The following is a 23,051-nucleotide window of genomic DNA, read 5'->3' on the forward strand; positions in this document are numbered from 1 at the left end:
TACAAAAAATTTGTTACAAATGAAAGAATCGTTCATGAGCGACACTAGATAATTGACTGGTGTTAAGGCGTGTCAAACTGGGTAGTGGAGAATGATACAAGGTTAAATACCGGACCAAGTTATTTGTAGTTTAATGTAATGATGCAATCACAATAATACACAATGAAAACAACACACCAGGATGTTCTTAATCTAATACAGTGAATGAGTCAATGATGCCAATGCAGCTTCACAGAAACAAGGTCTCAGAATAGATCAAATGAAGGCCTTCGCTGAGAAAGTGGTCGTGACAGAGATCAGAGAGAGTTCTGCCCAGTCCAAGTTCTGTCTCCATGTCCTTGGGAGACAGTTCTTGTACCCCCCAGAGAGGGAGAACTTTGATAGATGATTGATCAGAAGACCATGGGGTGGGAATGTGGTTATCCAATTAAATGTCCAGGGCGTTCGTGGTGGAACATGGTAGGCAGTCCAAGGATCTGGTGATGTTCAGAGAAGGAGGGGGGCGGAGAAGACCCACAAGTCTGATGCAATCAAGGGGGGGGTTCTCCAGGGTAGGGAGTAGATCATCCCAAGGTCCAGATGATGTGCGGGGTGGTGGGAGCTGCGTCTCCAGGGAAAGGGGGGCTGTGTCTCCAAGAGAAGGGGGGGGGGCAGACCAGTCCATGGTCTGATGATGCATGGGGGCAGGTGAGGACAGGGTCTCCAAGGAAAAGGGGGGGGCAGACCAGGGGTTTGGTGATGTATAGGGGCAGGTGGGGGCAGGGTCTCCAAGGGGGGGGGCCTTAGAACAGAGCCTTAGAACGAGTCAGACCGGCCGGTCTGACTCGTCCTGAAGCAGAAAAGAGTTACAGTCCCAGCATCACCGTATCTCCCAAGTTGACACTTCCCATGAACTGAGTAGCCCTATTGTGCTCACTGCAGTCTCTGAGCATCACAAACTTGCCTCCCAAGACAGTTTGCCTGACATCGGCATTCTTGCCCACACACCAAAGTTACATTCTAGCACAATCTTACTATACAGATACATTTCAGCACGACTTTACTTTACACAGAAACATCCTGTTGCCTGATCCCATCTGTTCTTTAATAAATCAATTGATCACAATTGAATATATGTTTTAGTACACATTTTATATACTTGAGGTAGTGATTGGTATAGCAGCATTGATTAGCAGTAGAGGGCCTCCTCGTTAGCTTCCAAAGCCCTCCATTATTCTCACTTCTATACATAGAACACTGGTACGTAACATACCGTCTGGTGCACAGGGCCATCCAGCGATAAAGCAAACTATTCCTGAACTGGCTGCTTTGTTTACGGACCACGCCAACCGCAAATAGTGATTGTTCATTTGCAACGCATTGTCTGTGACAAACGTCTGTTGGCAATGAGACCAGTGAGGATCGTCATAGGAGCAGGGAAGTGTGAGGTCTGTTTGAAAATACAGTTGTAATTGTAGCCTCATAATTGTAATGTAACTAATTACAACGTAATTAAGGATTATATGATAATATATTATTAATGTGTATATAATATGTATTTGTTTTGTTTGTTTGTTCTATGATTTTCTAGTTCTGGGTATTTCATGAGAATCCACTCACACAGCAGAGAAGGCTGATGTTTAGGACCCCGAAGAAGACTAACGTGAATAGGCCTCACATGACTATTGTCAGAGTGGGACGTTCCTTGTCACGCCGTTTCCTTCATACACACATAGCCTACAAAATCAATGGGCAATGGTCAATAGACATCGACGTGAAGGCATAAAAAAAATAGAAACGTTTACTTAAGTAAATCAGTGTAATTGCAAGTTGAATCACTTGGGAATCAACACACGTAGCGAGCAGACATGACGGCGCATATTGTTCTCACCGTTATATTGGGGTTTACTTTTCTAGCAGCAAATCGAAACTTGGTAAGTAGCTAAAACTGTAACCAAATTGCGTGACTTAATGACTGTATGTCCTCTCCAACACCTATTTTGATCGGATGTATAGTATGTATCTTAATTGTAGTGTATCTTATTCATGCGTAAAAAGATACGTTTCATGATTGAACTTTACTTTACTTTTTTATCGTTAAATAACTGTAATTAAAAGTATGAAATTTAGAGATAAATGTCTTGTATATATATGCAAAGTTAAGCGCTGGTACATACATTAAAATGTACGCTATCATTTGGCTCTTTTTCGGAGTATTTTCACCCACGAGCCGTTCATAAAGAGTCACTAAGACAACTTTGTTACAGGCTACCGGAGCACCTAGCTTCTCCATAGACTACAACAGGAACTGCTTCCTGAAAGACGGAAGGCCGTTCCAGTATGTGTCAGGAAGTATTCACTACTCCAGAATCCCTCGCTACTACTGGAAGGACAGGCTTCTGAAGATGTACATGGCTGGACTCAATGCAATACAGATGTGTGTACAGAGCAGAAAAGTATTATACAAATAGAAACACTGTATTGTGTTGTAAGGTCGCAATCTCGCAATATTACAGTCTAGTATGAAGTAGCCTACAGGGCACATTGGCAATTTGCCAATCCCTCCCCACAGCTCAAAAGTCAGTGGCATATGCAGTGACCCAACTGAGTTATCTGTAAATAAATAATGAATACATTCTGTTTTTGTTGTTTTGTTTTTTACAGATATGTTCCGTGGAATTTCCACGAGTCCGTGGAGGGGGTATACAACTTTGCAGGAGATAGAGATCTGGAGCATTTCCTGGATGTAGCCAATCAGACAGGCCTCCTGGTGATTCTGCGCCCCGGGCCATACATCTGTGCAGAGTGGGAGATGGTGAGCACATCTCCACTGACCTCTCTGCAGTCGGTCAGTAACATGACAGAACAGTCACATGGTGTAGCCTAAACGCTGGAAGGTCTGTTTTACATTTAGTCATTTAGCAGACGCTCTTATCCAAAGCGACTTACAGTAAGTACAGGGACATTCTCCCCGAGGCAAGTAGGGTGAAGTGCCTTGCCCAAGGACACAACGTCATTTGCACGGCCGGGAATCTAACTGGCAACCTTCAGATCACTAGCCCAAGATCTCTGCATCTAACTGTCGCAGAGGTGTCAGTTCACATGGTGTTACCTGAATTACACTGGCAGGCAATGGGAAACTTTGCTATTGATGTGGTTAAGTGGAGGGTGGGGTCCAGACCTCCCATAAGAGTTCAGGGACCCCCCCACACACACACACACACTTAAAAGGGACCTTTTGACACAGTTTGAACACTGCTCGACAGGAAGTGTCCACTGATGAACCCATCAAGCAGCACCTGTTAATTGTGTTCTCCTCACCTTCAAGGGTGGACTACCTGCGTGGCTGCTCCGAAAGCCCAATATCATCCTTCGCTCAGCAGATAAAGGTTCCACTCCCGTTTATAGACAAGACAACCTGGCCACCAGCTGCTGTATGTTCCAGATCAGCGTCTGATCCTGCTGCCCTCTTATTGTTGCAGACTACCTGCAGGCTGTGAGCATGTGGCTGTCCGTGCTGCTTCCCAAGATGAAGCCGTGGCTCTACAGCAACGGAGGGAATGTCATCAGTGTGCAGGTACTGTATGGGTAACCGAGGAGGCCACGCTGGTTTGCGAAGACAGTGATATAATAATAAGAATGTGAAGACATGGCTTCTTAATCCTTTCTCAGCCATTCACAACACACTCTTGGACATACAGGAACTTTTTTATTTATTTAATGTTTGTTTTTATTTATAATTTATTTGATCAAATTTTTTAAATATGTAATCAAAAATAAATTTTAAAATTGTTTTAAACAAACATTTATTTGGATCTTGACGGTGACCCAGGTAGAGAATGAGTACGGTAGCTACTATGCATGTGACTACAACTACATGCGCCACCTGCTAACATTGTTCCGGCTCTTCCTGGGAGAAAACACGATCTTCTTCACGACCGACGGGAACACTGACCGAGAGATGATGTGTGGGACACTGGAGGGACTGTATGCCACCATAGACTTCGGCACGGGTGGGATATCAAACCAACCCTGTTGGAACCATGATGAATGTGATACGAATATTCATAAGAATGTAAATGCTAGGAACCTCTTATCATGTCTGGTGATATATGTGTTGATGTGCTGTATGAAACTAAATCTACCTTTCCCACTCCACTCAGACACTAACATACTCACTGCCTTCAAACGACAAAGGAGATTCGAGCCCAGGGGCCCTCTGGTGAGTCTTAGCTATTAACTAGTTATTTATGTTTTATTCAGTCCTTCATAGAGGACAACAGTTCATCTTGTGTCTATGTCATGGGTGATTTTAATGCTGACATGTCAGACCAGTCTTTATTCGCACAACATCTGCAGCAGTTCTGTAATGAAACTAAATTAACTAGAGGGTACAATTTCTGGGGAAATTGTAGGGTGTGCTTGCTTGCGTCAGTTGCAGAGGGGTCCGTTTTTTAATGACATTTTTACAACTGATATTTCGGTATATTTTATATCAAAAATGCATAGCCTACTTATTACTTATAAAGATTAAATAGATTTAAAAGCATAATTTTTTCTGCTCATTTACAACTCAAAATACTCGGAGTGAAGAGTAGAATGAAATAGTTGTCTTCTCATTTCCCCTGCAAGAGGGAATGGTGATCAGCAGCCTCATAGTTGAATCAAAACGAATACATTTGGCAGACCGGTGTAAAAGTGGACCTAATCTCTATGACTTAAACGTAATTTTAAGTTTTTCCCTTCTCGTGATATTTTCAGGCATTTAGCCTACTCATATTGCATTCATTCATTAATAAAGAACCCCCTTTGACGCTTATTCTAACAACGACGTTACCGGCAGTAGTTATCTCAGATGGAATCGCGATTCAAATAGTACCATCTGCTAACTGAAAATATGCCCCCAAAAACGTAAATAAGCTTGACATTTATTTAGGGGAAAATCCCTCATTCATAAAATCTCAGTGGTAGCGATCATTGTCAGTAACAACACAAAATGCGATATAGCCCTGTGTGGAGAAGCTTCCCCGGTAAATTGTACTACTACAGTACAGTAGTGGTTCGGATCATTTTACTGATTTGGTTGTTTGAATCTCATTCAGTAAAATGAACTAATCTTTTTTAGAGTCATTCGTTCATTTCAACGTGGGGGTGGGGGAGGGGGTATACCTCCACTGCGTATCATATTCTCATGTAGGTTAGTGCATGTGCACCAGCAGATACTATTTTAAAAGAAATTCCTGTACGATTTGGTCATTTATTATCACACTAGCATTTAATTATCACGCCAAACAATTACGCTGCACTGAACTATAAGTAAAGTACAAAAAAAGTGAAAATAACAAAACCTGTAATTATTAGGCTACTTGTGAACAACTATCATTCACGTCTTAATAAACCTAGTCACTCGAAAGTGAACGAGGTAAACAAATCCTTTCTGTTTCCTCTTCTGAGCCTATGCAGGTCACTTGAAAAATGATCCAAAGATCCGTATCCGAAGACCCAGTCAAAATGAACGAATCATTTCTGTTTTCGCTAGCTACCAGTACTGAGCCTATGCAGGTCACGTGAAAAAGGATCCAAAGACTCGTACCCGGCGGATGAACGAATCGTTCACCTCCCGACCGTGTCTTCGGATCAATGTTTCGTTCTTCTGCCAACCGAGTCCTTTTTCACGTGACCTGCATAGGCTCAGTACTGGTAGCTAGAGGAAACAAACGATTCGTTCATTTCCCGACTTGGTCTTTCTATGAGTCTTTGGATCTTTTTTTCACGTGACCCCCATTGTATTTTTTAGTAGAGGAAACAGTTTCCTCATTCCCTTTCGCGTGGCCGCTGGTTTAGTAAGACGTGAATGATATTTGCTCAAGTCATCATACTGACCGGTTTTGTTATTTTCACTTTACATTTACACTTACAGTTTAGTGCAGTGTAATTGTTTGCCGTGATAAATAAATGCTAGTGTGATAATAAATGACAATTTAAAACCATACAAACTGTCATGTTGTACTGTATTGAATAGAGGAGGTTTTCTTAAAAAAAATATTATCTGGCACACAAATGTGCAATTCAAGTAAAATGGTCTTATATTATATGGAAAGTTCTGTGTAAGACACACTTGATTTAAGTCTGTGAACTTTGAGTGACATTGTCCATCGGAGGGGGGCATGCAGCAAGTTCACAGTTCACACCTATTGAAAGAGGTCAGGTTACACATGTAGGGCCTACTGCACTTCATGTTGGTGCCAAATAAGGGTGGAGCCGGTGTTGAAGTACAGCTGTCAGTCATGGCTGTCTCCAAGGGGACTGTGGCCCTTCCCCACCCTCCCCCAAAGTTTTGCACTAGGTGACTTGCAAAAGCACTAGAAAAAGGAGTGATGTTTGGTCTCATTTTGAAAATGTTTCATCGACGAAAGCAAAATGCAAAATTTGCAAAAAACTTTTATCAATTCAAGGAGGAAGCACCTCAAACTTGAGAAGGCACCTTAAATGTGCACATTCAACTGTGCTCTTAGCACAAGTTAGAGGAGGCAGTGATGATGATACTGCGACAGCAGGAGCTGTTTCCACCAGCAGCACCTCTTCAACTGGGCCTGCAACTGCTACGTTGACCATGTCCACAGCATCTACTATTCCAGCAGCACTTACCACCACCCAAGCAGCAGTTAGGCCACAGAGGCCACAACAACAAACCTCAATGGGCAGTTTTGTTACAAGGCCAATGGATCCGTTAAGACAGAGTAAACTGGATGATTTGCTGATTTCCAGCCCTTTTCTGTGGTTGAGGACAAAGGCTTCAGGGAATATTCAAAGCTTCTGGACCCATCATACAGTCTACCAGGTAGAAAAACAATTTAAACAAAAGTTCTACCTATGATGTGTGAGAAATTAAGAACTGAGGTCATAGACAAAATCAAGTCTGCCACAGCTGTATGTCTCACAACAGACTGCTGGACCTCAGTAACTACCACAAGTTACATGTCTGTGACTTGTCATTTCATGGAGGATTTTCAAATCTCCTGGGGTCTCATTTATAAAACTGTGCGTAGGATTCTTACTAAAAAGCCTAAAATGGCGTACGCTCCCAAAAAATCTGATTTATAAAACCGTGCGTACGCACACCTGTAAGCAATTTTCCCTTTATAAATCACAGACTACCCACAAGTGTGCGTACGTGAATCTGCATTTTACCCCGCCCTGAACTCGCCCATTTTAACCATAAATGGTCAATGCAAAGCACCTCATGAATGCTAATCCAGTATATTAATGACCCTGGCATGTGATTGTTCTTCACTGTGAATCATGGCGCATGACAACTTCTCAGACACTGTTAGCCTATTGGTGGAGGCCCGAAAACCACATTATTTGGTGGCCGGTGGATCACTAATAAAAAAAAAACAGTGCGAGTGGCGTCAACTGATACCGCAAGTCGAGATACAATTTGAAAACAGTTCAAGTTTCCAGTTTTTGACATATGATGATATATGCACAGTATTAAAGAAATATATTTAGTTATACAATGTGTTATGCAGTTATCTAAAGGTAGGATATGTGATGTTATCCTGTATTCCATGCAGTCGGGCTCGGGCATCGCCCCTCCTGCATTCCCGTAGTGAACAATCTGATGGTGAGACATACAGCGCTGAATTTTGATTTAAAATTTGAGTTGGATTGTACACTGTGTTTATGGATCAATTATCACTCAATACAAGCGCAAATAACACTGCTGGATTTATTCTTCATGATAATAATGAAATCGAGTGAAAGAAAACGTGTTTGAGGAAAACAAAATATATAATATTATTAGTAATCGTTCTTCCCACATTTACTTTCTGCAGTCTGACTACAGTACGGTCATCTGCGTCGCCAATTCCAACTGTTTCCAAAATGTGCGTAGGCCTACGGGAGGGTCAGAGTTTGCGTGGAGGACCGCACATTCTCCCGTCAAGTTTGTTTTTTATAAATCACAACCTTTGCGTGGAAAGTGGCGTACGCACATTTTCAGCCCCGTTTTGTGCGTACGCAAGCTTTATAAATGAGACCCCTGGACTGTTTTGTCATGACAGAAAGACACACTGCTGACAATCTTGCAAGGGAGCTGAGCAGGGTTAGTGAAGAATGGGGTGTAAAGGACAAAATTGTAGCCTGTGTCACAGACAATGCTGCCAACATTGTGTCAGATGTGAGAGACCTTCACTGGGACCACATACCCTGTTTTGCCCATGTTCTGAACCTTATTGTCAGAGCTACCCTGAAGATGGTCCAAAGCATTGTGAAAAAGGTCAAAGCCATTGTTGAGTTCTTTCACAGGAGCACAGTGGCTTCAGAGAAGCTCAAGGCCACACAGCAACAGATGGGACAGGAGCAATTACGCTTAAAGCAGGATGTGGCCACAAGGTGGAATTCAACATTCCACATTTTGAAAATAATTCTAGAGGTCAAAGATCCTGTCATCTCCACCCTGGCACTTCTGAATGCTTCTCTGCCAACCTTGTCCCTGGAGGAATGGGACATTGTTAAAGAAAAAGTGGATGTTGTCAATCCCTTTGAGGAGGTCACAACTGAAGTGAGCGCTGAGAGGTATGTAGATTAAGTGATTAACACCTATTTTAAATCATGATTGCAAATTAAATTTCTCCTTAATGATGGATTGTTTTTGTAACCTTTTTTCACAAACAAGTATGTATTGGCTTTTTAATAATACATTGTATTCATTATATTTAAATAATTATTCATTTCTTTAGGTTTGTGACTGCCTCCAAAGTCATTTTAATGACAAGAGGCCTTCAGAAGATTGTTGCCCGCAATCAAAGGAATCCCTCCATCCATAAACCTGTCAAAGATCTCGTGGACAGCCTGATGACAGAAATGTTGAAGAGGTTCAGTAAAGTGGAGTTCATTGAGAAGCTTGCTGATGCTACCTGCTTGGACCCGAGGTTCAAAAAGCAAGCCTTTGTCAACAGCAAAGCAGCAGACGAAGCAGTGAAGAGAATAACATTAGCTGCAGCACATGTTAACCCCCCCCCCCCAATAGGGAGGAAGAGGAGATCCACATTCTGCTACAGCTGCCAGTACAGGGGCCATGTTTTGGGAGGACTTTGATGAGAGGCTTGCAAGCTTGAGGCCTTCTACTACCACACCAACTGTCTCTACTGATGCCATGATGGAGATGTGGGCTTACCTTGCTGAGCCACTTTTACCCCGCACATCAGACCCTCTGGCATGGTGGATGAAGTGTTCACCCGTTTACAAAAGCCTCTGTGAGGTCATGAAGACAAGACTGTGCATTGTGGCCACATCTGTGCCTTCTGAGAGAGTTTTCTCTAAAACGGGGCAGATCATTTCAGATTGAAGAAACAGGCTCAGCCCATCCAAGGTCCGGGAGCTTGTTTTCTTAAATGCAAACCTGCCTTAGAGTACGCCCTAAACTGCAGTTTTGTTACAGAATGTTCCTTTGGTTTCTAGTGTGATTTAATTACTGTTATTGTTATCTATCTGATGCTGTATAGTGCAATTTAACTTAATTCTTATTTAACCTTATTTATGTCTATCCTTTTGAGATATATAATATATATATATATATATATATATATATATATATATATATATTATATATTTTGTTACAAAGCTCTGCTTGACAAACTTCTTTTACTTAAAAAAACATACTTGTATTGTTTTCTATAATGTAAAGTGTGTTATTGTTATATGCAAAGAGTAAATTATTAATAAATGTAACATGGTGAAATATTGGGATTTTGGGTTACAATAAAAACATTTTACATCACATTTGATTAATTTGGCATTTCATTCAAAGCGACACACTAACTTCTAGATGACTTGCAAGTCACCTAGTGCAGAACTGTGGGGGAGGGTGGGGAAGGGCCACAGTCCCCTTGGAGACAGCCATGACTGACAGCTGTACTTCAACACCGGCTCCACCCTATTTGACACCAACATGAAGTGCAGTAGGCCCTACATGTGTAACCTGACCTCTTTCAATTGGTGTGAACTGTGAACTTGCTGCATGCCCCCCTCCTATGGACAATGTCACTCAAAGTTCACAGATTTAAATCAAGAGTTTCTTACACAGAATTTTCCATACAAGACCATTTTACTTGAATTGCACATTTGTGTGCCAGATCATATTTTTTTTAAGAAAACCTCCTCTATTAAATGCAGTACAACATGACAGTTTGTATGGTTTTAAATTGTCATTTATTATCACGCTAGCATTTAATTATCACGACAATTACGCTGCACTAAACTGTAAGTGTAAATGTAAAGGGAAAATAACAAAACCAGTCAGTATGATGACTGAGCGAATATCATTCACGTCTTACTAAACCAGCGGCCACGCGAAAGGGAATGAGGAAACTGTTTCCTCTACTAAAAAATACAATGCGGGTCACGTGAAAAAAGATCCAAAGACTCGTAGAAAGACCGAGTCGGGAAATGAACGAATCGTTTGTTTCCTCTAGCTACAAGTACAGAGTAGTGATGGGTCGTTCGCGAACGATCCGGCTCTAAGAGCCGGCTCTTGAAGGTGAACGTCGGGAGCTGGCTCGCATATCTGAAGAGCCGACTCTATTTTTAATAGATTAATACAGCCTATAAAAACTAAATGATTATGAAATAATGAATTTTAATTGTATTTCAAATAATTGACTAATTCAAAGAACAACAAAAAAATACTTGTAGGCTTAAAGGCGCACACGATCATCCTCACATTCTGTTCCTGTCAATCCTGCATGAGGGAGGGCCGAGCCAACTCACACACAGTCAGAGAGTAGTCAAAACTCGGAGAGCCATGACAAATCAATGCATTTTTAAAGATATGTGGTTACGATCGAGTATGATTTCATTTCATAATTTAATTCAAATAGTTTTCACACCCATCATAGTCAAATTCATAGTTAAAACATGTATTTAAAGAGCCGTTCGGGAGCCAAAAGAGCCGGCTCTTTTTGGTGAGCTGAGCCATACGAGCCGGCTCACGAAAAAGAGCCGGAATGCCCATCACTAGTACAGAGCCTATTCAGGTCACGTGAAAAATGATTCAAAGACTCGTACCCGAAGACCGAGTCGGGAAATGAACAAATCGTTTGTTTCCTCTAGCTACCAGTACAGAGCCTATGCTGGGCCCCGTTCGTCGTAAGGGTTGAAGCTAAGTTAATCAATTGTCCCTTTAGCCCGTTAACATTAGCGAGATGAGTGAGAACAGCAAATATCGGTTCGTCAACGGCTGATCCGCATCCAAATCATGTGGTTAATTTCAATCAGGCTAAACTTATCAGGGAAATTGCACGTGCACGTCCTACTTCAAAGGGCAGGAAAGGTCGATCACCAAAACCGTGATTTTCTAACGGTATGATGGCGGAAAAGACGAAAGAGAGAGCGGTGATCGGCTATTCTCGCCATCCGAGCAAACTATTTTAATGAGTCTCTAGACAATAAGCATATAATCATGGCTAAATCAAACACCGCCACCGCTGCCAGAGCAAAACAAGCAGCTTGGGAAACAATTGCCGATAAGCTAAATGCGAAAGTTTTGGGGAAATGTATAGGCTCATCTTAAGTGCCTCATTACCCCAATCAATCAGATCACATTTCTTTAATTGTGCCTGCTAGTATAGGCTTAATGGAAATTAATAATCGAATGAGATCTTGCTAGCGAAAATAATGATCTCAACTCTTTCAGAATAAGTAGGCTAAATAAAAACAAGGCCAAAGAGTATCTAATTGATACGAATTCATAGACAATTATGAGGATATATGTAAGCTACTGCGCTTATATCATGTACTATATATGTGTATATGCATGTAGGCATATGTGTAAATCCCTCTTTGATGTCATTGACTGGGACATGGCCAAGGAATATGATGAATTGATTCATCAGCTGGTTAAGCGGCAAGTACACTTTTCTTACAGCAACGCATGCTGCGGCTTTGCCAATGTTTTCTGCATCGCCTATACTGTATAAAAATGTAGCCTATAGCCTACCTGACGCAAAAAACCTCAAGGCTATGCAGTCTGAAGCACAGTTAAAGTTTCAAGTAGCTTTATTGTCAATTCTTCACATGTCAAGACATAAAAAGGAATCGATATGACGTTTCCCACTCTCCCACAGTGAAACATATAAAAAGCACAGGCACAACAGATAAGACAAGACATTTCATAAAACATAGCGTTACATATTCACATACAGCAGCATAAGCTCATAATAAAGCATAAAGCTTGCTGCGGCGTGTGATATTTGCAATGTACGGCCCGAGAAGGTCTTGCAAATAAATGAGTCCATGTCGGCTGAATCGATATCGCTCAAACAAGAACTCATCCGTGTGAAATAAAGGATCTTGGCAATCGCGAAGAACTCTATTGGTATGGAAAGCTAATCGAACTAAATTATAGCTCCTTGGTCAACTGGGTCTCTCAAAAAGGGAGCTGCCATGTTATTTTCTGGGGGTGTGGCAAGCTTATCCAGCTACACTTACTTTAGCCTGCTCTGGAGCAGGTTAGTGCTAATTGATATGTTACTATGGTGATTTATCGAAAGTTGCTTCCACGAACCAAAAAGAGGGGCGTTTTTTATCTTAGCCTGAAAATTAGCTCGCTAAACCGCTTAGCGAGCTACGACGAATACCCCCCAGGTCACGTGAAAAATGATCCAAAGACTCGTACCCGAAGACCGAGTCGGGAAATGAACGAATAATTTCTGTTTACTTGGACGAGCCTATGCAACAGTTCCGATGCGTGGCCACGAGAAAATGAACGAATCACTCTTTGAGAGGACTCGTTACTCACGAGTCCTTGTAAGGATTCGTTCAAAATGAACGAATCGTACACGAACGACACATCACTACAGTACTTGGTAGCGTTTGCTTTGGTTGAATTCGATTTAACGTTCCGTTGTACGGTTTAGGCTGAAATTATTTTCATGAACAGACGGACAAAGTTTAGACTGTAGCAATGGAGTTCAGGTTAGTAGTCAGATAGTTTCACCTATTGAAAGACTTTTGATTTAAGTAGAGCTAAGGGGAGTGCCGAACATGTTCTGTCGCCGTTTGACTTCCTAAACAGCTGTGTGGAGATGCTTTTTTTTAGCTACTAGTGTGTCTCGCGTAGGCTACAGTACAGCGTTGCAGTGAGCTACACTGGTTTGAAACCACAGGTAATGATAATATCACCAACAAATAGTTTACTTGTAATCTACTGTCATAATAAATCCTGCAACGAAAATGTATTAGTGAGGAATGTTTATTGAAAACAGATGCATCATAGACCGCTGTAGTATGTGTTGCCCGGGCAACAGAGGCTAATGTCATGATGCTAATGCTTCAGTGAAATAGTAGCCTACTGTTTCCGAAAGTACATGTACTTCCTTAATAATTTCAGCTTATATTGTACATTACACTTCACAATTGTGTTTCATATCACCCTTGCAGTAAAGCCATAGTTAGCCTAGCTATCTCCCAGAAGTTAATGAGCTGCTAAACTAATGTTCTGCTAGAGGTAGTCACGCGTGTTTTCGTGACGTTAGTGACGTTAGCAACGTCAGTGACTGTGGCTAGCAATTTAGCCACCGTTAGCTTCACCTTTCAACACAAAAACGTAATTTCTACTTAAACCATGCAACAGAACGTAAATAAAAATACAAGCAACTCAATCGCTACCAAGACGAAACCTTTTGACAGCGACATTGTCTATGTAGCCCAAATATTGACTGATGCTTAGGGGGGCAAAAAGAACTAGAAAGGTACATTTCCTGAAGAAAATGTGTGTGTTTGCTGAAAGCAGTTGAAACGATTGTTTTGATGGCTTGAATAGTGAAGAAGGTTTTACAAAAAATTTAAAAGAGGTATGTGCTTTAAAAACAAAATGGTGAGAAAAAGTGTTAAAAGTATATCTGTCATTGTTATGCATTGCGATATTTTCTTACTATTGAAAATGGAGAAAAAACTGTGATGAAAAGAGTATCTTATTGACTTTCATACATTTTTAATCGTTAAAAGTAGTGGTGGGCATAGATTTTTTTTTTTTTATCTAGATTAATCTCACTGTAATCTTGGCGTTAATCTATATTAAAATGGCTCATTTGAATTCCACCGAAGGCATTCAGAATATGTGTGCTACCCAAATAATGACTAAAAGTAAGTCTTTGAGAACGGGTTTCTCAAGCCAGGTGGCGCATTAGACCAGGGGCTCATCTCCTGTTTCCAAAATGCATCACAAACTGCTTGAGAAAGCTGTTCTATATAATTGGTGATGAAAATAAATTATGTTCAATAAGATGTACTTGTGTTTATTAACTGTTTATTAGATTAGTTAGCTTGGCTGATAGAGCTGTGCTGACGGGCTTGCCTCGGTTGCACTCAAACAGTAGTTTGACGACGACTCTTCCCCTGCGCTACATCAGTGCTTGGCCCGGCATCTTCCGCATTAGCTAAGGGAAGCTTTGCATTTAGGTGGTATTTGAGACTGGAAGAACTCCTACAGTAAACTAATTCTGCATAGCACAAGGTGCAAACAACCTTAGTCTTGTCGAGGTTTCCATTGGGAAGCTTCTTAAAAATACATTTTCCCTGACGCAAACCAGGCGGCTTCATAGCTCCATCCATGTTAGCACGTTACGTTTGATGTGATAATTTCATACACAAGGCATACACACAGGTTCAAAGACTCGTTCTCGCCCTCTACAGTGCAATTTGGCAAGGTATACATCCGCGCTAAAATATCAAGGTGAAAGTCATTATAGCTTGCGTAGTACAGACCCAGCTCCATACCCAACTTTGAGAATAGATTAACGGCGATATTTTTTTATATCGCCCGATAAGAGTCTCAGGTAACGCAGCGCGTTAACGCTGATAACGGCCCACCACTAGTTAAAAGTATTAAAGAATGAAAGATTGAGAAACAGAAAAAAGTTTGAAGTTAGAAAAATGAGCAAATATAGTGATGAAGAGTATATTGCATAACAGTTATCAATATCATAGCAGACAAAAGTATGTCAGCAGTATGAAGGTGAAAAAAGGTGTTGCTTTGAAACCAAAATGGTGAGACAGTGTTAAAAGTATATCTGTCATTGTTATGCATTGCAATATTTTCTCACGGTTGAAAAAGGAGAAAAAAGAGTGATGAAAAGGGTATCTTATTTAATTTCATAAATGTTAAAGCGTTATGTTAGAGACATTTTATTTAATTCTAAACCTTTTACATTTTTAAACCTTAGTATTAGTTAGACTTGTACACTTCTTATTTAAGATTCTTATATGTTTAATGTGTGCACCTTCCTGCCACAGTAAATTCCTTGTCTGTGTGATGTTTCTTGGCGAATAAAACCCATTCTGAAAAGTATTTATAATTGAAAGATGTAGAAACAGAAAAAAGTTTGAACAGTGGAACAGTGAAGAGCGTTGGCCAATCGGATTGGTTCCTTGTTTCTTGTAACGTAGCAACTGTTGGTCATTGTCAACATTTCTAACCTAGAATCTAGGTTTTAGGATCAAGATGAAGGAGAAACTAATCATGTGTGCCTGCACAACCAGTCTAGTCCAGTCTAGTCTTGAAGCAAACACACTAATAAGTATGCAGAATAACAGTAGTGTTTTTGCTTGCAGCAAACACACTAACTAGAAACGGCTGTTCCTGCGAAACAGCAGCGAGAATGCTGAAAACCTGAATGGGGATAGCTGACCATGCTAAAAAAGCGGAAAATTGTGAAAATTTAGTAGAAAGTTATAAGCTGAAGCGCCTGAAATGTATTTTTTAAAAGGGGCTGGAGCTGGACGAAGGTATAAAACTACAGAAAAGAGAAGAAAAATGCAAAAAGAGAAATAATTCAGAAAAATAAAAACATTTAGCAGAAAATTATTTGCTGGAGTTTCAAAAGGCCTGAAATGTATGTTAGAAAGGACCTGCAGCAAGATGAAGGCAGAAAAGTACACAAAAGAGAAGAAAAATGCAAAAGTACTGGAAGTTGGAAGGTACTGCTGTGAAAGGTATTTTTGAAAGGACCTGGAGCAAGATGAAGACAGAAAACAGAAGAAAAGAGAAGAAAAGAAGAAGAAAAATGCAAAACAATAAGGGCAAAAATTCAGAAAGATGAGCTGCTGGAAAATGTGAAAATTTAGCAGAAAACCAGTTTCTGAAGTCTGGGTTGAACGAATTTGAAGGTAAAAGGACAACACTGGAATGACTTGAACTTGCTGGAAAAACGTAGCAACCGTTGGTCATTGGCAACAGACTGGCAACATTTCTAACCTAGAGTCTAGGTTTCAGGTTCAAGACGGAGGAGAAACTAATCATGTGTGCCAGCACACCCAGACACTTAATTTAAGATGACATCAAAATAATAATTCATAGTGCAGGGTTGCCAATGTTGTCGTTGTCCCTGGTGAGTTTTTTATACTTAAATAATAAGATCATGCTACATCTAATCAGCGGATCATTTCTTGCAAGTGTGTCAAAGTGGTATTTTTACAGACTGTATTAACACCGTAGGCTTGAATAATAACCGAAGGCGTGAAGCTAGAGAGAGGATGCAATGGAGACCATCTCTTGATTAAAGACAAGTTCCTTAACCTCTGTTGTCAATATCGCCAATAAAAAGTAAATACTCTTCAGTTACGAAGCATTTGTTTGTAGTTAGGTACTGAATGATAGTTATTAGACCGTATGTGACCTGGTTTCGCCATTCTATTAGCAGCCATGATGACAGTAGAGTCACTAGAATGGCCATAACTAACAAAAGATCAAATATCGAATCTGTCCGCTGTTCTACATTGCCCACATAATTACGTATATTTCATTCCAAGACTCTGCCGAAACCTTAGATATCCTTTATGTGTCTGTGCGGTCAGAAATACAACTCCTTTGGCAGTTTCAAAAAAGTTCATGGTGCGTGTCTGTTTGGTTGCCACGGTGATACACTTTTTTTTAAATAAACTGTAAACCTTTTTACTCGCCACGAGAATTTGCGTCACTCATTTTGGTCGGCGTTTACATGGCACCGGGTCCACAGGTTAAAGAGGCCCAACGCATGCTCGCCGACCAGATTCTGAGTGTGGAGCGAGCAAACCCGGATTCCCTTGTTATCGTACTCGGCGACTTTAACAAAGGTAATCTCAGCCACAAACTCCCTAAATACAGACAATTCATCAAATGCCCAACCAGAAAGAGAACACTCTTGATCACTGCTACACTACAGTCAGTAGAGCCTACCATGCCGTCCCTCGTGCAGCACTGGGTCACTCTGACCATACCATGGTCCATCTGATTCCTGCATACAGGCAGAAATTAAAGCTCTGTAAACCTGTTGTGAGGACATCAAAACAGTGGACCAGTGAGGCTATGGAGGATCTGCGGGCGTGCTTGGACTGTACTGACTGGGATATGTTCACGACTGCTACCAATAGTCTGGATGAACTCACAGAGGCTGTGACATCATACATCAGCTTCTGTGAGGACTGCTGTATTCCAACACGCACCAGGGTGAACTTCAACAACGACAAGCCCTGGTTCTCAGCAGAGCTCAGAAGGTTGAGTTCAGAGAAGGAGGAAGCATTTCGGAGTGGGGATAGAGACAGATTCAAGGAGTCGAAGAACAGGTTTAGCAAGGCGGTAAGAGAGGCTAAACGACTGTACTCAGAGAGACTGAAGCGTCAGTTCTCTGCTAACGACTCTGCTTCTGTCTGGAGAGGGCTCAGGCAGATCACCAACTACAAGCCCAGAGCCCCCCACTCCACTAACGACTCCCGCCTGGCCAACGACCTGAATGAGTTCTACTGTAGATTTGAAAGACAATTGGACTGTCCTGATCTACCCCTTCCCACCCACGGGGCCTCCTCCCTCACCCCCTCTACAGTGACAACTCTCTCCATTCAGGAGGGTGAAGTTAACAGACTTTTCAAGAGGCAGAACCCCCGCAAAGCAGCTGGGCTGGACTCTGTCTCTCCTGCCACCCTCAAGCACTGCGCTGACCAGCTGTCTCCGGTGTTCACCTATATCTTTAACACCTCCCTGGAGACATGCCATGTGCCAGCCTGTCTCAAGTCCTCCATCATCCCTGTGCCCAAAAAGCCAAGGCCAACAGGACTCAATGACTACAGACCCGTCGCCCTGACCTCTGTGGTAATGAAGTCTTTTGAGCGCCTTGTGCTGGCACACCTCAAAGCCATCACAGACCCTTTCCTGGACCCACTGCAGTTTGCCTACAGAGCCAACAGATCTGTGGATGACGCCGTTAACATGGCCCTCCACTTCACCCTACAGCACCTGGACTCCCCAGCATCCTATGCCAGGATCCTGTTTGTGGACTTCAGCTCTGCCTTCAACACCATCATCCCTGCCCTGCTCCAGGACAAGCTCTCCCAGCTGAACGTGCCCGACTCCACCTGCAGGTGGATCACAGACTTCCTGTCTGACAGGAAGCAGTGCGTTAAGCTGGGAACACAAGTCTCTGACTCCCGGTCCATCAGCACTGGATCTCCTCAGGGCTGCGTCCTTTCCCCTCTGCTCTTCTCCCTGTACACCAACAGCTGCACCTCCAGTCATCCGTCTGTCAAACTTCTGAAGTTTGCGGACGACACCACCCTCATTGGGCTCATCTCTGACGGGGATGAGTCTGACTATAGGTGGGAAGCTGACAACCTGGTGACCTGGTGGAGCCAGAACAACTTGGAGCTCAATGCTCTTAAGACAGTGGAGATGGTTGTGGACTTCAGGAAGAATACAGCCCCACTCACCCCCATCACCCTGTGCGACTCCCCAGTCAACACTGTGGAGTCCTTCCGCTTCCTGGGCACTATCCTCTCCCAGGACCTTTTATTTTATATTTAAATTGTTGTATTCTTAGATTGTTTAGTTCTTAGAAATAGTTAAACTTTTGTACTTTTACTTAATTTAAGATCTGTATATGTTTAGTGTTTTGCACCTCCCTGCCACAGTAAATTCCGTGTTTGTATAACATACATGGTAAATAATCTGAATTCTGATTCTGATGGCGCAGCTGTGATAGCTAACGAGCTAGGCAGAGAGAAAAACCAACATTTACCTAGCATCCACACCTCAAACAAGTTGACCTAGACGCAAAACTACACGTCCAATATATAAAATGAGGATATTTTCCGAGACCCAAGACTCTGCCGAAACCAGAGATGTCCTTTATATTTCTGTGCGGTCAGAAATACGACTCTACCGGCAGTTTCAAAATCTTGTTCTTTTTGCTTTCTCTGACGATTTTGTCACCAGATTTGCATTGGTCTCTATGGGGCGCGAGTTGGACTTTGTCTCGCTTTCGTGGGGCTCTGAACAAATGTGTATGTCTGTTGGATTCAACAGACAACTGTCTTCGACAGGCACAAAATTAGCTATCTATTGATCCAAAAACGAAGCATGAAGAGCGAAAATTGTGGCAATGCTGGCAAACTAGAAATATTTTTTCAACGACATCCGAAGCTCAGGCCTCCACTCTAAGCGTTTCAGTCTGCACTCTAGGGTTTCACGTATACACCCATGTAAATCTCAGAAACGGCTTGAAAAAGTCATGAAACAGTGATATTGAAAAAATTTGAATAGATATCAAAAAGCTGAATTATTAAAAAATAGTTTAGGGTTTTGTCAACATTTTAAAGTTTAAATGGTGGCTCTAGCTGAAAGATTGAGGAAGAAGAAGGATTTGGAAGTTGAAGAAGTTTAAAGAAGTTTGAGAGGATTTGAAAGAAAACTCCATTGGAAACCCATGTTAAAAATATTATGAATATTGATTTATATTAATTCAAGCATAAGAGGTACAAAGCTGAAAAGTCATAGCACCCATGGCCTGAAACTGCTGAATTTTTTGATAGCTGAACGGTTTTAATAGCTGAAGATTTGAAGGCGCTGAAAGGTGCCACGGAAGAAATAGAAGAAAAATAGTAAGTTGATTAAAGATTCAAAGAACAATACTTGGAATGCTGAAGCAGCATTCCAACAATAAGTTGAATAAAGATTCGAAGAACAATACTTGGAATGCTGAAGCAGCATTCCAACAATAAAGAGAAACAGGAAAACAATAGTGAGAATGCTTAACAGCATTCTCACAATAATAAATATATATGTGAGAGAACAAAGGTTGTGCCCTTGCCGAAGGCAAAGCACACCCAATTATATCAAGTAAAGCTTTATTGCCTGATACAAGTTTTACCTATGTAAGTGAAGCGTGGCACACAACTTCCTGGCTAGACCATATTGTGACCACAGCCGATGCTCATGACTCACTTGAAAGTATAGAGATATGTTATGGGCTGGCCACCACTGATCACATACCAGTTACTATGCTGCTAAATGTTGAGAGTGTACCCCTGCTGGCCAACAATGGTAATGCTGCTCCCTCAAGAAAACTGGACTGGTCAAAATTGACCAAAGAGGATATGCACAGATATTCTCTATTAACTGACAGCTTACTCAGTGATGTTGAATTGCCTAGGGATGCCCTAATGTGCACGGATATGAACTGCAAGGATAAACATCATGCTGAAAAGCTCTGTGCCATGTATTATGATATTGTCAAATGTCTTTATGCTTCCAGTGAACCTTTTATTAATCACAAGAGTAAGGTCCCTAACATACGGCCTGGCTGGAATGAGTTTGTGTCTGAGTAACATGCTGCTGCTAGAGAGGCCTTTAGACTCTGGTCAGAGGCAGGCAGACCCAGACAGGGAGTGTTGCTTGATAACAAAAAACTCACAAATGCTAGATTTAAATATGCACTTTGTTTTATTAAGAAAAAGGAAAACACAATGAGAGCAGACTCGCTGGCCAGAAAGATGCAGAATAACAATCTTACTGACTTCTGGAAGGAGGTCAAGATCCTAAATAATAACAGAACTCCCCTCCCTTCTGATATCGAGGGGGTTAGTTGTCCAGAGAAGATTGCTGATCTATGGTGTGAGCACTACAGTAAACTATTTAATTGTGTTAAAAGTAACACCGTTAGAATTGATAATGAATATAAAGGGAGAGGGAGTCAGGTGGCTGAGCAAGGAGTATTTACCAAGGAGTAAATACAGGGCCAGTATTGCCAATACCGATACTTTTTACTTAGAAAAGCAGTTTATCTACTTTCGTGTCGTGGAAAGCAATGCCTCATAATTTATGAAGTGAATGCATCATCAATATGAAAATTTGAATGAAAATTTGAATTTTCATGATCATTGAAAGATTTTTCCTTGAATTAATTGTTCATAATTATGATCATAATAAAACACAGGACAAAGAGTTTTGTCAAATATACTGTTAGTGTGTGCCGCTGAGTCGTGTTACTGCATGTACACGCCGGTGTTGTCGCCCAACTGGTTTACACACTAACTGGTTCCCCAGCTGTGCGTTCACGTATCAGTCTTCCTCCATCACCAGATTCGTCACAAATTCACAAACATATTACTGGCGATTTTGAAGTCGGATCTCATATTTGCTGCGGCGAATATGAAAGTATGAAAGTAAAGGCTATGTGCGCACTACATTACATACATTCACGACAAAATAAAACATTAAAACCACAATATCACAGCCTCTTAATGACACCACTATTGTAGTCTATACAAGCCGGTAAAATGAACAAAAAACATTTAGACATCCTCAGAACAGGGTTATGAGTAAATGCAGCTTTGAATCCATCAAAGATTTGCTGATACAACCCAACTTCCTGTTTGCCGGCTTTGCCGCAGATTTTGATTGGCTGTACCAATCAAACCGTTTAGAAAATCAAAAATTATTTTGATAGTTTGTGTGAGGATTACCATGACTATATACAGCTAGAGTACAGGTAGCTAGCGACTGCGTTGTACCTGGCTTCCTTTGCAGTGGCTTACAGTCTCGCTAAACAGAAACCCAGTGACATGCAGGCTCGTAGGCTGGATTCAAACCTCTTACGTTGCCCTTGCGAGGACACCAATTTATCCTAGTGAGCTATTCTCAGTGCTGGAAATTACTGTGTTCAGTTACTGTGTAAAAATATAAGCAGTTTTTCAACTGGCAAGCGGTTGTCAGATTTGGTAAGTTTAAACAGCTGTAATTCAGTCCTATTTTGACATGTCAAGATGATTGTGGTCTGAAGATAATCTGTGCCAAATTTTATACCGGAAAAACAATTTTGAAAATCAAAAACCATGTGAAAACGTTTGTGAGGCTTGATCTGAAGATAATTGGTACAAACTTTTTGCTTATTGCAGCGCCACCTAGAGGTGAAATGGCATGACCTATTGGACCTCTTTAGAACAGGGTCCCTAGTCCTTATATCAAATTTGGTGTCAATGCATTAAAGAGGTGCTGAGATATGACTTTACTTCTTTTATGGTGGCTTGGTTGACGACTTTGATTGTCTGTTCCAGTCAAAAAAAAAATCAAGACAAAATCAAAAAAACGTGATGTAGTTTGTGAGGGTTGGTCTGAAGATGATCTGTGCCAAATTTGGTGAAGATTGGACAACTTTATAGGAGGTAGCGAATTTTTTTTATATTCATTCAAAATGGTGGCCACATCAATTTGGCTGGTATCACAAGTTAACGTCTGTCAAACACGGGATCTACTAAGATATCACGAGACAAAGGAATCACTTAAATAAGACAAACAAATCAACAGTTATTGGTCAACACACAATCCTGCCTATTGTAGTGCTCCCTAGTGGTCAAATGACACTCCCTGTCTCAGACCTCTTAATAAGAGAGTCCTGAGTCCATACACCAAGTTTGGAGTCATTGCATCAAAGATTGGCTAAGATATAACCTCACTTCCCTTTTTCCGGATCAGTTGCTCAATTTGATTGGCTGTAACTAACAAACGGTTGCGAAAATCAAAACGCCATGTGATGTCTTTTGTGAGGCTTGGTCTGAAGATGATCTGTGCCAAATTTGGTGAAGATTGGACAAACTTTATAGGAGAGTTAGCGAAAAAACGTTATAGTCATTCAATCAAAATGGTGGCCACATCCATTCGGCCACATCAATTTGATTGGCTGTAACTAACAAACGATTTCGAAAATCAAAAATCCATATGATAACTTTTGTGAGGCTTGGTCTGAAGATCATGTGTGGCAATT

General features: G+C 41.3%; 1 protein-coding gene across 2 annotated transcripts in view; it reads left to right on the plus strand.

Moving 5' to 3' along the window:
* Positions 1-1,728: 1,728 nt before the first annotated feature.
* Positions 1,729-23,051, plus strand: part of glb1l (galactosidase, beta 1-like) — a 45,726-nt gene continuing 24,403 nt past the window's right edge. For both annotated transcript variants that reach the window (XM_067251338.1, XM_067251347.1), the window contains exons 1-7: positions 1,729-1,913; positions 2,247-2,416; positions 2,644-2,794; positions 3,308-3,368; positions 3,462-3,556; positions 3,812-3,992; positions 4,143-4,201. In XM_067251338.1, coding sequence (XP_067107439.1) covers positions 1,848-1,913; positions 2,247-2,416; positions 2,644-2,794; positions 3,308-3,368; positions 3,462-3,556; positions 3,812-3,992; positions 4,143-4,201 — 783 coding nt within the window. In that variant the 5' untranslated portion in view covers positions 1,729-1,847. The remainder of the gene's footprint in view (positions 1,914-2,246; positions 2,417-2,643; positions 2,795-3,307; positions 3,369-3,461; positions 3,557-3,811; positions 3,993-4,142; positions 4,202-23,051) is intronic.

This window comes from Osmerus mordax, chromosome 2, assembly GCF_038355195.1.
Source record: "Osmerus mordax isolate fOsmMor3 chromosome 2, fOsmMor3.pri, whole genome shotgun sequence".
Classification (NCBI taxonomy): Eukaryota; Metazoa; Chordata; class Actinopteri; order Osmeriformes; family Osmeridae; genus Osmerus; species Osmerus mordax.